We start from the raw sequence: 12,987 nt of genomic DNA, 5'->3' as shown, positions 1-12,987 counted from the left end.
AAAAAATGGGGGAAGAGTCGGGGGGGGGGAGAAATGTAGGCTTCCACACCGAGGTGCTTACTTTAATGTTACTAATGAGCCAGTGAGAATAGGTCAAAGACCTATTCTTGTCACTCAAACATTTTTCCGTGTAAATAATCAAGAAGTGAAATCACGTCAGTATCTGAGGTGCTTATCTAGTTCCTCTAAGATCTGCCCCTAGGCAGTGATACTTAGCAACTTTTCAGCGTCTAAATCTTGGAATCCAGGTTTGAACCTGGAGGTTAAGCGTTGGCCACTCAATTCAGTGCAGAGGCAATTTGCTGAGGCCGCCGCGGCCGCAGCCGGCGGAGTGATACACGTTTTCTTGAAGAAAGAGTCCTGTTGGGCGGCGCCTTGGGGAGGTGGTCTGCTGCCCCTCTTCCATTCACAGTGGTGTGCAGACTACAGTGACTCAGTTTCCTCATCTTGAAATGGGAATAATAGCACCTACTTTACAGGGGACTGTCAGGTGAAGAAGAGGAGGAGGGTGGTCATTATAATAACTAACATTTACTAAGCATTGAATCTGCATCAGGCGCCATGCTTTGCGATCAGTCACATTCACCGGGCAACCTGAAATCACCCGCCCTTGAACAGTGAGGTAACTGCCAACAGGAAGACCAAGTTTGCGAAGTCCCAGCATCCGGTTTCGGTTAGGGCAGCTGCTTAGCGAAGGTTAGGGGATTGGAACGTCTTGCAGTTTTCAAGGCTATTTTCCCAAAGCTGCTCCGCCCAGCTCTGGTTAGGTATGGCTGCCAAGTGTTCCTGTTTGTAATTCTAAATGTCAAAGCATTTATTGATCTTGGGGGCATAGCTCTGTAACTGAGTGTGGCAGAGACTGCAGCTGTCCGCAAAGTTAAATCGCAAATTTCTGTTTTGGGTCAGCGGGTTGGGAACCTGATGTAAAGTCCCTGAGGATGCAGGTTTCATCCCTGGCCTCGCTCAGTGGGTTGAGGACCCAGAGTTGTGGCAGGCTGCAGCGTAGGTTGTAGGTGCGGCTGGTTTTGCCACAGGAATCTGTAGGGATCTAGTTTTGCCATGGCTGTGGTGTAGGCCAGCAACTGCAGCTCCAATTCGACCTCCAGCCTGGGAGCTTCCACATGCCACAGATGAAACCCTTAAAAAGAAAAAAAAATTCTCTTCTTTTTTTTAATGTTTTAAAGTTTTATTGAGGTATAGTTGATTTACATTGTTGTAATAATTTCTGCTGTATAACAAAGTAACTATTCTACATATACACAAATTCATTGTTTTTCTGATTCTTTTCCTGTATAGATTATCACAGAATATTGAGTACAGTTCCCTGGGCTAGACAGCACGACCCCGTTGGCCAGTCATTCCTTATACCAGTGTACATATGCCAATCCCAAACCACTAGTCCATTCCTCCCCTCTTCTAAAGGAATAGAGTTGTAGAAACCCAGAAGCTAAATTTCCCAGCCTCCCTTGCAGTTAAATCATGCATTGGACCAAGCCTTTGCCAAAGGAATACAAGCAGACGGGAGATGTTCTCCTTCCAGGGCAGGATCCCTGATGGAGTGAGTTTGCATTCTCCACCCTCTCCCTACCTTGCTGCAGCTGGAATCCCCACCTGCAGTGACCCAACTCCGACCATAAAACATCAGCGCTGCAGGCCAGGGGTCAGCAAATAGCCGAATCTGACCTGCCACCTGTTCTTGTAAATAGTTTTATTGAAACGCAGCCACAATCATCCGTGTATGTATTTTCCGGGATTCCTTTCATGCTGCAGCAGCAGAGCTGAGCAGTGGTGAAAGACACCATGTGACCCACAGAGGCCTTTATGGGAAAAGTTTGCTGAGCCCTGCTCAAGGGGAGAGCAGACCACAAGATAAAAATAACCTCGGTCCCTGTGATTTCTTCTCTCACACATACACTGTTTAGAAATACACGGTTTAATTTTTTAAGGCAGTTGTGGATTTTTATAAGTTATCTTCCCTGCTATTGATATCTATTCAAATTCTGTTGTGGCCATAGAACATACTCTGAATTTGAAATCATTCAAGCTTTCTTTGTGGTCCAAGATATGGTCAATATTAGTAGATGTTTCATGTACATATGGAAAGAATATGGATTCTTTTTTTTTTTTTTTTTTTTTAAGGCCACACCTGTGGCATATGGAAGTTCCCAAGCTAGGGGCTGAATTGGAGCTGCAGCTGCTGGCTTACACCACAGCCACAACAACGCCAGATCCAAGCCTTGTCTGCCACCTATGCTGCAGCTTGTGGCAATGCCGGATGCTTAACCTACTGTGTGAGGCCAGGGATCAAACCCAAATCCTCACAGAGACTGTCAGGTTTTTAAACTGCTGAGCTGCAGCGGGAACTCCTGTAACCCATTTTTAAACTGCTTTTTATACTCTGCTTAAAAATAACCATTCCTATTGTTTGCTGGTAGAAAGCTATTTATCAGCCTAAAGAGTAGGTGGAAGTAACATTGAAGGCCACAAGAGCTGCATAATTCTTTTGTTTGTTTGTTTGTTTGTTGTTTTTAGGGCCGCACCCTTGGCATATGGAGGTTCCCAGGCTAGGGGTCCAGTCGGAGCTGCAGCTGCCAGCCTATGCCACAGCCACAGCAATGCAGGATCAGAGCCGTGTCTGCAACCTACACCACAGCTCACGGCAATGCCAGATCCTTAACCCACTGAGAGAGGCCAGGGATCAAACCCAAAACCTCATGGTTCCTGGTTAGATTCATTTCCACTGCACCACGGTGGGAACTATAGAACTGCCTAATTCTTACATGATCACAAGATTTTTTCTGTTTTATTTTTGGAAGGAAAAACCATTCCAGCTAAATATCTTATTCGTTTTCAGTGAGCTCTGTGAACAGAGTGTAGAAATTATGCTAACTCCAGAAATGATCGAAGTGGAGTTCCCTATGTTGGACTACAAGGACACCAAGAAGGAGAAGTAAGTGGATGCTTTTATGCCTTTACTGGTAAGAGGTAGCCTGGGGCAGAATTTGTCCTCCGTGACTTATAGAACTGTCGTGTTGTTTGAATCTAAAAACGTGTCAAAAGAGACACGTTTACAATGCTTTAGATGTTTAGGATTCCATTACTATATTTTATTAAATCATATGTTCGGTCATCCCTCAGTATCCATGGGGGATTGGTTACAGGACAACCCTACACAATGGATACCAAACTTGATGGTTGCCCAAGTCCCTCATATAAAATGGTGTAGAATTTTCACATAACCTATGTACATCTTACCGTATATTTTATTTTTTTGCATTTTTATTTTTAAATTTTTTTCGAAAGGATATCTTATTTTTGTGTATGATTTTTATTTTTTCCATGATAGTTGATTTACAATGTTCTGTCAATTTCTACTGTATAGCAAACTGACCCAATAATACACACATATATATATTCTTTTCTCACATTATCCTCCATCATGTTCCATCACAAGTGACTAGAGTTCCCTGTGCAGTACAGCAGGACCTCATTGCTTATCCACTCCAAATGCAATAGTTTGCATCTATTAACCCCAAACTCCCAGTCCATCCCACACTTATATCTGGAATCTAATATACGGCACATATGAACCTTTCCACAGAAAATAGACTCATGGACTTGGAGAGTAGACTTGTTCCCGTATATTTTAAATCGTCTCTAGATGACTTATACTTAATACGACACAAATGATTTGTAAATAGTTACCAGCACATGGCAAATTCAAGTTTTGGTTTTTGAAACACTCTGAAATTTTTTCCCATCCAGGGTTGGTTGAACCTGTAGATGCAGAACCCATGGATACAGAGGGCCAACAGTACATGTTTATATACATACATGTTTATAGGATTTCAATCATATTAATCATATTTTTATTATCTTCCAGACTCTTATTTAGCAGTATATTGTAAACATGTATTTATAAATACAGACCTACATCTTTATCTCTCACTTGTAGATGTACCATAATTTGTCTAACCCATCCTCTACTGATGACCTCAGCAACTCTTTTCAGGGTGTTGCTCTCACCAGCAGGGCTGCAATAAACATCCTTGTGCCATGATTCCTTGCAGACTTATCAGACTGTTTCCTTAGCATAAATTCCCAGAACTGTATATGCTAGATCAATGTTCATTTTAAGTTTTTTTTTTTTTTTTTCTTTATAGAACTGCATCCACAGCATATGGAAGTTCCCAGGCTAGGGACTGAATTGGAGCTGCAGCTGCCAGCCTACACCATAGCTCACAGCAATGCCAGATCCTTAAGTCACTCGGCGAGGCCAGTGATCCAACCCAGTCCTCATGGATACTGGTCGGGTTCATTACCACTGAGCCACAACGGGAACTCCCATTTTAAGGTTTTAATGTATACTGCTTCATTGCCATCTGGAAAGGCTATCAACATGCCTCCTACCAGCAGAGGGCAGGCTGCCCACATTCAAATGCCCTGAACAAAGTGGACTACAGTCATGCTTTTTTATTCTTATTTTTTGAATTAAAAATTTTCTTTTCTTTTTAGGTCCACACCTGTGGCATATGGAAGTTCCCAGGCTAGGGGTCAAATTGGAGCTGTAACTTCCAGCCTATGCTATAGCCACAACAATGCTGGATCCTTAACCCACTGAGCCAGGCCAGGGATTGAACCCACTCCTCAAGGATACTAGTTGTATTCTTAACCTATTGAGCTACAACAAACTCCCATGCTTTTTTAAAAAAAAGTTTACTTTATTGAAATAGAGTTGATTTACAATGTTGCCTTCACTTCCGCTATACAGCAAAGTGATTCAGTTATACATACATATATACACACGCATATATACATTCTTTTTATCCTGCTTTCTTTCTTCTTTACCTATATGTTAGATTTTTAAATGACCGTGTCATTGTTTTAATTCTAACTTCTTTGTTTACAAGTCAATAGTAACAAATTTTCCTATAGTCAGCAACTATTTTTCTTTTATGAGAGGCTTGTTTGCCTATATTACAGAAAGTATTTCTCTTTTTCTTACCTATTTGGAAGAGTACCTTGTATATAAAGGATAATTACCCTTCCTGTATTTGTCATAAATTTCTCAGTTTGTCCTTTTTTTTTTCTTTTTCTTTTTTTCCTTTCTTTTCTTTTTTGGCCACCCCGAGGCTTATGGAGTTCCCGGTCTAGGGATTAGATCCAAGCTGCAATTGTGATGGCACAGCTGCAGCAACTGCCAGATCCTTTAACACACTGTGCAGGGTCAGGGATCAAACCTTGGTCCTGGCGCTGCAGAGGTGACGTCGACCCCATTTCGACACCGTGGGAACTCCGTCCTCTTTTTAGGGAGTGTCTTGAGGAGGCCCTGCCTTTTCTGAAAGGAATGCCTATGTATCTGAGAGAAGCAGGGGGATCCTTTGGTTTGTTTGTGATAGTGATTTTATTAGAATTTCAGTGAGCATCTGTTTTGATCAGCTAATTAACAATGAAATATCATGTTAGACTGCATAGCACATAAAACAGCAAATAAATGCACTTTCCATTTTGCTTCAGTTTTCAAACAGTTGAATAAGAGATTTAAATAAAAACTTTTTTTTCTCAGTTTCAAAAATTATTCCTGGACATAAAATGGTTTGCCCGGTGAGCACAGTAACATCCAGTAGCTCTTTGCTCATTTGCTATTTAACCTGGTTTTTCTCCATTTTCACTACAGAGCTAATATTGAGTTCTGTTGGTTACTCAGATGATTATTAAATGGAATAGAAATTATTACTTTATATATTCATCCAAAATAGAAGATCTTTTTTCTTTTATTATGTATTTCAGCTCTGCTACTTTACTAAAACAAACAAGCAAACAAAAAAAACCAACAATGGGAGTTCCCGGTGTGGCTCAGCAGAAACAATCTGACTAGTACAAAGGTTCAATCCCTGGCCTTGCTCAGTGGGTTAAGGATCCAGCATTGCTGTGAGCTCTGGTGTTGTTCGCAGACATGGCTCAGATCTGGCGTTGCTGTGGCTATGATGTAGGCCAGCAGCCGTAGCTCCGACTGGACCCCTAGCCTGGGAACCTCCATATGCCATGGGCACGACCCTAAAAAGACAAAAAGACAACAACAAAACAAAACAACCCAACAATGAACTCTAAACATTTTCCACATGCCATCTTAGCTTTCAATTTTTTTCAAACTATACATACATTTCACACATTTTCAACACATGGATCCACGGCATTTTGAATTCACCTATTTGGTAGTTTAAATTACTTTTTGACAATGTGTCAAAATTGTCAGTATAATTATCCATTTGTTGGCTGCATAGTATTCCAACAGATTGATAACCCACAGGTGATTTTTTTCTTTTATTTAAACTGTTATTGAAATATAGCTGATTTACAATGTTGTGTTGCTTTCAGGTATACAGCAAAATGATTCAGTTGTATATATCTATTCTTCAGATTCTTTTCCCTTTTTTTTAAATAGTTTTTTTGTTTTGTTTTGTTTGGCTATCTTGCAGCATATGGAGTTCCCAGGCCAGGGATCAGGTCCAAACCACAGTTTCGACCTCCGCCACAGCTGCAGCAACACCAGATCCTTAAGCCACTGTGCCTGGCTGGGATCGAACCTACGTCCTGGCACTGCAGAGATGCCACCAATCCCTTTGAGCCACAGTGGGAACTCCCAGATTCTTTTTCACTATGAGTTATTACAAGATATTGAGTAAATTTCCCTGTGCTCTACAGTAGGTCCCATGGACAATTTTTGAAAGTTATTCGATTCTGAAACTCTCTTCAGCTCATTTGAAGCATCACCTGATGCTCAGTCTTGTCTTCTCTGTCCATACTTTGCGCCTTTTCCTTGTTTCCTTCAGCCTCAGCCAGAAGTGGGCAGAGTCTTCACTATCAGACACACACATAACCAGAGCTTGGACAGGCCGGGATGGACATAACACATCAGTGGTACTTGATGTCCCCATGTAGAATGCTGTCTATTTGGTTTCTGGCAAATATTTATTTTCATGGATGCAAAGCATCACCTGCTCTCCCTCGATGACTTTCATTAACCTGAGAGATTCTTTGCTCCCTTGATAGTGTTCCTCCCCCCTGAAGACCCACTAAGGAGAATTATATTGCAAAATGTGCAAGAAACTGTGCGAGTGGCTTTGGTTGCCGACACATGGACACATCATTCAGCCCTCCTTAGATTATCATATCATTCAGTCATTAATATATTGAAGGGCTGACATAATCTGTATATTTTTAGACTGATCTCATAAGTGGTGCCAATTAGTTTTTTTTAATTATATGCATTAGGGAACATTTTAATTTTTCATTTTCAGATAGTTCTGCTTTTTCAAATCTTTCAGGCTTTTGCCAAAACTTTTCATTTCACTCTCTTTAGGAAATGTTTCAGAACTCCTTTCTTTTTTAAAATTTATTTTATTGAGATATAATCGATTTACAATGTTATGTTCATTTCTGTGGTATAGCAAAGTATAGCAAATATGTATTTCATAAATGTATACATTCTCTTTCATATTCTTTTCCGTTATGTTTTACTATTAAATATAGTTCCCTGTGCTGTATAGTAAGACCTTGTTGTTTATTCATTCTATATATAATATTTTGCATCTGCTAATCCCAAGCTCCCAGTTCTCCCTCTTGGCAACCACAAGTCTGTTTTCTATGTCTGTGAGTCTGTTTCTGTTTCATAATTAAGTTCATTTGTTCCATATTTTAAATTCCACATGCAAGTGATGTCATATGTATTTGTCTTTGTCTGACTTACTTCACTTAATGCGACAATCTCTAGATCCATCCATGTTGCTGCAAATGGCATAACTTCATTCTTTTTTATGGCTGAGTAGTATTCCATTGTCTATATGTTCCACATCATCTTTATCCATTCATTTGTCAACGGGCATTCAAATTGTTTCCATGTCTTTGCTATTGTAAATAGTGCTGCTCTGACATGGGGGAAGCACTTAATTTTTGTATTGAAGTCTTCTATCTAGACAGATATATAGCTGAGCTCACAATCTCAAGACATCTATGCTTTCCACCAAATACACTCATCACGTCCTCCCAGATATTTGGAAAGTTTTACCACTTGCCACTCCAGGAACATTTCTAGGCTTCACATCAGCCACTACGTGACCCAGGTGCATAACCCTTCCTCTTGATTTGCACTTTTCAGGAGCCATTGTCAGAGTCAGAGACATTGTGTGTCAATTTTATTCCCATACGCGGAGAATCAACTCATGCTGACCGAACATTTAGAAGCCATCATGATAAGATGTCCATGAGTAAATAAATTCTCTTCTCACCTTCCCAGCAATCCTGGGAGATGGGAATTACCACTGGGTGTGTACCTGGAAATGGAAACTGAGAGTTTAGGTAACTTGGCTGTGCTAAGACACCAGTGCAGCTGAGATTGGAAACCAGTGTGAATGAAAAATGTTGCCTGCTGTATCAGTAAACAAAGGATGTTGCAGCTATCAAGTCATCACATTACAAATATATGGTGAGGAGTTCCCGTCGTGGCGCATCGGAAATGAATCCGACTAGGAACCATGAGGTTGCGGGTTCTGTCCCTGGCCTTGCTCCGTGGGTTAAGGATCCAGCGTTGCCGTGAGCTGTGGTGTAGGTCACAGACGCGGCTCGGATCCCACACTGCTGTGGCTCTGACGTAGCTCAGCAGCAACAGCTCCAATTCGAGCCCTAGCCTGGGAACCTCCATATGCCACGGGTGTGGCCCTAAAAAGACAAAAAAGACCAAAAAAAAAGGGTGAGCCCTGAAGGAACTCAGGGTAGAAATAGGATGCTGGCCATCAAATCATTTGCCACTGTGGCCTCCTCCCCGACTCCCCCACCCCAATGGTGAGCCCTGAAGGGACTCAGATGAGAAAGCACAGGACACTGGCCCCAGATACCTGAGGTGCCTGTCAAAGGCATGATGTCAGTGAGCCCAGGCTTTTGCATCTTCCCATACACAGAAAAGAGCTAAATTCCTTAACTTGAGACACTGGTTTTCTTTAATTATTAGTAAACTTTTGATGGCCCCACTACCTGGTCTTTGTTGCAAAAACTCCTAGATATCCTGGCTCTCTTCTTACCTCTTCGGAACAGTCCCTCAGAGCTGAGAGGCTGTGGCCAGGGATTATGTCCTCAGTTCTATCCGCCAAATAAAATACAACTCTCGACTTCAAGGTTGCACATTTTTCTCTGTCGATGCCTGGTTTGAGTCACTTATCAGCCAGGTGTTTTCACTGGTAACTAAATGATCGCTGAATGTAGTTTAAACTGTCCAGCCTTAGCGAGGCATCACTGGCAATGCTGATGGTGAGTTGACCAGAGTGTTTGATGAGGTGCCCTGATGTGTCCTTGTGGGGTTTGTGTTTTTTAAATATATCTAGAGAGATGAAAGACCAAGCACAGCCAGTGGAGAAGGCAGCGGAAAAGGTGCTTGAGGAGATGAAGAATCTTCGGGGCAAAGCTCTCAACTCATACCTGATTCTAGAATAAAGATTCCCCAAGAGGTCAGTTCCTCCCACTTGCTTTCTGCAGGTCACTGTGGCCCTTCAGGTCTATTTGTGTCCCAGCCATTTCAGGAATTAAAGTTTCTTCTTAACGTTTCTTCAGAAAAAAAAAATGAAATGTAGATATGATGTATATATTTTAAAATTATTTTTCTTGGAGTTCCCATCATGGCTCAGTGGTTAACGAATCCAACTAGGAATGTTGAGGTTGCATGTTCGATCCCTGGCCTTGCCCAGTGGGTTAAGGATCCAGCGTTGCCATGAGCTGTGGTGTGGGTCACAGACAGGGCTCGGATTCTGTGTTGTTGTGGCTGTGGCTGTGGCTGGCAGCTGCAGCTCCAGTTAGACCCTAACCTGGGAACCTCCATATGCCGAGGGCACGGCCCTAAAAAAGACCAAAAAAAAAAAATTTTTTTTCTTTTTAGAAATCAAGTGTCATTAATATAATGGCCATTGTTGGAGCTTCCTGGTGCAAGATTTAGTGTGGTGCCAAGACTTCCAGAGCAAGGTGTGCGCCTCGGGCCAGAGGCAGGAAGGGTTGGGGAGGGGCTGCTCCCACCCCACCCCCACCCCACCCGCCAGCTCTGGCCCCACCCTTTGGCCCTGCAGCAGCCTTGACCCTGGCTTCAGTAGCCACTCCTGGAAAGAGCAGTGTTGGTGAGGATGAGGCAGGAGATAGATGGGCTCCAGGAAAGACATTTATAACTGGCCTCTTGTTTACACTTCCCGAGGCAGGAGATAGATGGGCTACTGGATAAACATTTGCAACCAGCCACCTGTCTACCCTTCAAGATAGAAATGTCAACAGGCACAAGGCAAATAACTGGTACTTGTCTTCTGTGAACTTGTTAAACAATGGTAATGACAGCATCGGAAGAGAGGCTGAGCCCGGCCTGGACAAAAGACCAAGAGCTTGTGTACTCCCCATCCTCAGGGTTGGGAGACCTCAACACATGTCCAGAGAGATTCCCCCGACCCCATCAGAATGGGAGGGGGTGCCAGACCATAATAAGTCTAGGTAACCTTCCTACCATGCTTTGCTTTGGAATCCATCTTGGCCAAAAGATGCGCATGCAGATCAGGGAGGGGCCTGGGTCTGGTCAGGAGTAAAAGGTAAAACAAGATAATTGGCCAAAGGGAAACAAAGACCGGGAAGATGTGCCCCATTTGAGTGGTTTAAGCCACCTCTCTGGTGCTCCTCACTCTGGGGACACCCACACCCTTGCTCCTTTGGGTGTGTGTTGCTGCTCTGCTTCTGCCTTAGATGAAACAGACTGCTTCTCCGTGTGCTCTCCCACATGTTCTACTGTGACTCTCACAATAAACTTTATACCTCTTTTCACAGCATTTGCCTCCTTGAAACATTCTTGCTTTCAACAGGGGACAAGAATCAAGGCAGTTCTGCTTTTTTTTTTTTTTTTTTTGTCTTTTTGCCATTTCTTGGGCCACTCCCTCGGCATATGGAGGTTTCCAGGCTAGGGGTCTAATCGGAGCTGTAGCCACCGGCCTACACCAGAGCCACAGCAACACGGGATCCGAACCGCGACGGCGACCTACACCACAGCTCACAGCAACACCGGATCGTTAACCCACTGATCAAGGCCAGGGATTGAACCCACAACCTCATGGTTCCTAGTTGGATTTGTTAACCACTGTGCCACGACGGGAACTCCAAGGCAGTTCTGCTCTTAGTCTCTAGCTGGTCTAGTGATTAGGACTCCTGGTTTTCACCCAGGCTGCCCAGGTTCAATTCCTTCAAGCCATCACCCACTGCTGTCTCTCCGAGATCAAGGCTACTGGGTTCCCCAAGTTCCCTGTGCATCAGCAGACACAGGCCAGGTGCAGGGGCACTGGAAATGGAGGGGACATTGAGGGGTGACAAAGCTTGCAGACTGGCTTGAGAGAAGAGGGTCACACCCAGAAACACCTGGGGCAGGAGGTCTTTGCCTGGGGCCAGGAGTCCCTGTGAATAATCCGTGAAAACCAGGCCTTTTGACTGTGTGTTCAATTACTTCATTCTCCTGCACAAGCTGGTAAGGCGGGTGACAGTGCTTTATAACAGCCCATAATTATCCAAATATATTTGCATGTGTTTTTCCCCCCATTCTTTCTTCTATGCACACATTTAAATAGCTGATATCAGGCCGTATGTACCATTTGGAAAGGCCTCTTCATTAACTTGTTGACTCTGACATTTTTCTGGGATTTGTTATTTTCATCATGAAACCAAAACTCTTTAGGGACAGACAGGCCCCTGCTACAATGTGTTCCAGGCAGTTCTTCACACACTTTAATTAAATGTTAACAACCATTGTCCTGTTGTCATTCAATGTAGGATGTAAACAAGTGAACTTAGGTCTGTTTTTTTTGGGGGGGGCGGGGCTGCACCCATGGCATACAGAAGTTCCAGGGATTGAACTGGAGCCACAGCAGCAACACTAGATCCTTAACTGCTAGGCCACCAGGGAACTCCAGAAATTGATTTCTTAAAGGCAAACCGAGCCCGTATGTAAAATGGAAGTTTCCATCACTCTCTTTTGCACAAGTCCATGTGGGAGGTGCCCTGGGGAGGAGGCCAGGGCCCACTCCTCAAAACTAAGGTTGCCAGACACAGTAGAGCCCAGTGAAACCTGAATTTTAGATTCACCATCAATAATGCTTTAGTGCAAGTATGTTCCAATGGTATATGTACTATTTGGGACATATTACAATAAAAAATAATTCATTGTATATTGAAATTCATATTTATCTGGGCATCCTATATATTTTTTTGGCCATGCCTGAGGCCTGGCATAACAACACTGGATCCTTAACCTGCTGAGCCACCAGGGAACTCCATGGGCATCCTATATTTTTCTTTTCTTTTTTTGTCTTTTTAGGGCCACACCCACAGCATATGGAGGTTCCCAGGCTAGGGGTCGAATTGGAGTTACAGCTGCTGGCCTACACTACAGCGAGAGCAACTCAGGATCCAAGCTGCATCTGTGACCTACACTGCAGCTTACAGCAATGCCAGATCCTTCACCCACTGAGCAAGGCCAGGGATCGAACCTGAGTTCTCATGGATATTAGTCAGGTTCGTTACCACTGAGCTGCAATGGGAACTCCAATTTTTATTTTCTGAATAACACTACTTGACACCCAGCAGTCTTTGGATATACAGTACAATAAAGAGTGACAGAATGGCTACAGGGGCCTGGACAGAATCTAGAGGGTTCTTGGGAACCCAGAACTCACAGCTGGTCAGCCGTGCTGGGTGAGAGGGGCAGTTGGAGACAAGATACTGCCTGAGTTGCCTGAGGTCACCAGTCTTCATTCAAGAGCCACCCACAACTGATGCTGTTTTCTGTCTTGACTTAATCCTATCTCATCAGCTTAAGGAAGAGAATGAGGTCACAGCACTTTTCCTCCTCCAAGTTCACAATTGATATCGCCCATCCCACCTGTAATAGCAACGGCACAGGGGTTCCACAAGCTCCTTTTCCTT

The 12,987-nt window shown here is 43.3% G+C and overlaps 1 protein-coding gene across 3 annotated transcripts in view; it reads left to right on the top strand.

Annotated features, from left to right (window-relative positions):
* CFAP221 (cilia and flagella associated protein 221) overlaps positions 1–12,987 on the top strand; it is a 100,825-nt gene that overhangs the window by 76,159 nt on the left and 11,679 nt on the right. For 2 of the 3 annotated variants that reach the window (XM_021075445.1, XM_021075447.1), the window contains exons 23-24: positions 2,855–2,950; positions 9,378–9,500. In XM_021075445.1, coding sequence (XP_020931104.1) covers positions 2,855–2,950; positions 9,378–9,486 — 205 coding nt within the window. In that variant the 3' untranslated portion in view covers positions 9,487–9,500. Of the gene's footprint in view, positions 1–2,854; positions 2,951–9,377; positions 9,501–9,925; positions 10,838–12,987 lie in introns of those variants that run through there. The other variant, XM_021075446.1, reaches the window with a different exon arrangement.

The sequence above is a fragment of the Sus scrofa genome, chromosome 15 (genome assembly GCF_000003025.6).
Source record: "Sus scrofa isolate TJ Tabasco breed Duroc chromosome 15, Sscrofa11.1, whole genome shotgun sequence".
Taxonomy (NCBI): Eukaryota; Metazoa; Chordata; class Mammalia; order Artiodactyla; family Suidae; genus Sus; species Sus scrofa.
The sequence above is the reverse complement of the archived record's forward strand: the minus strand, read 5'-3'. Positions and strand labels throughout refer to the sequence as shown.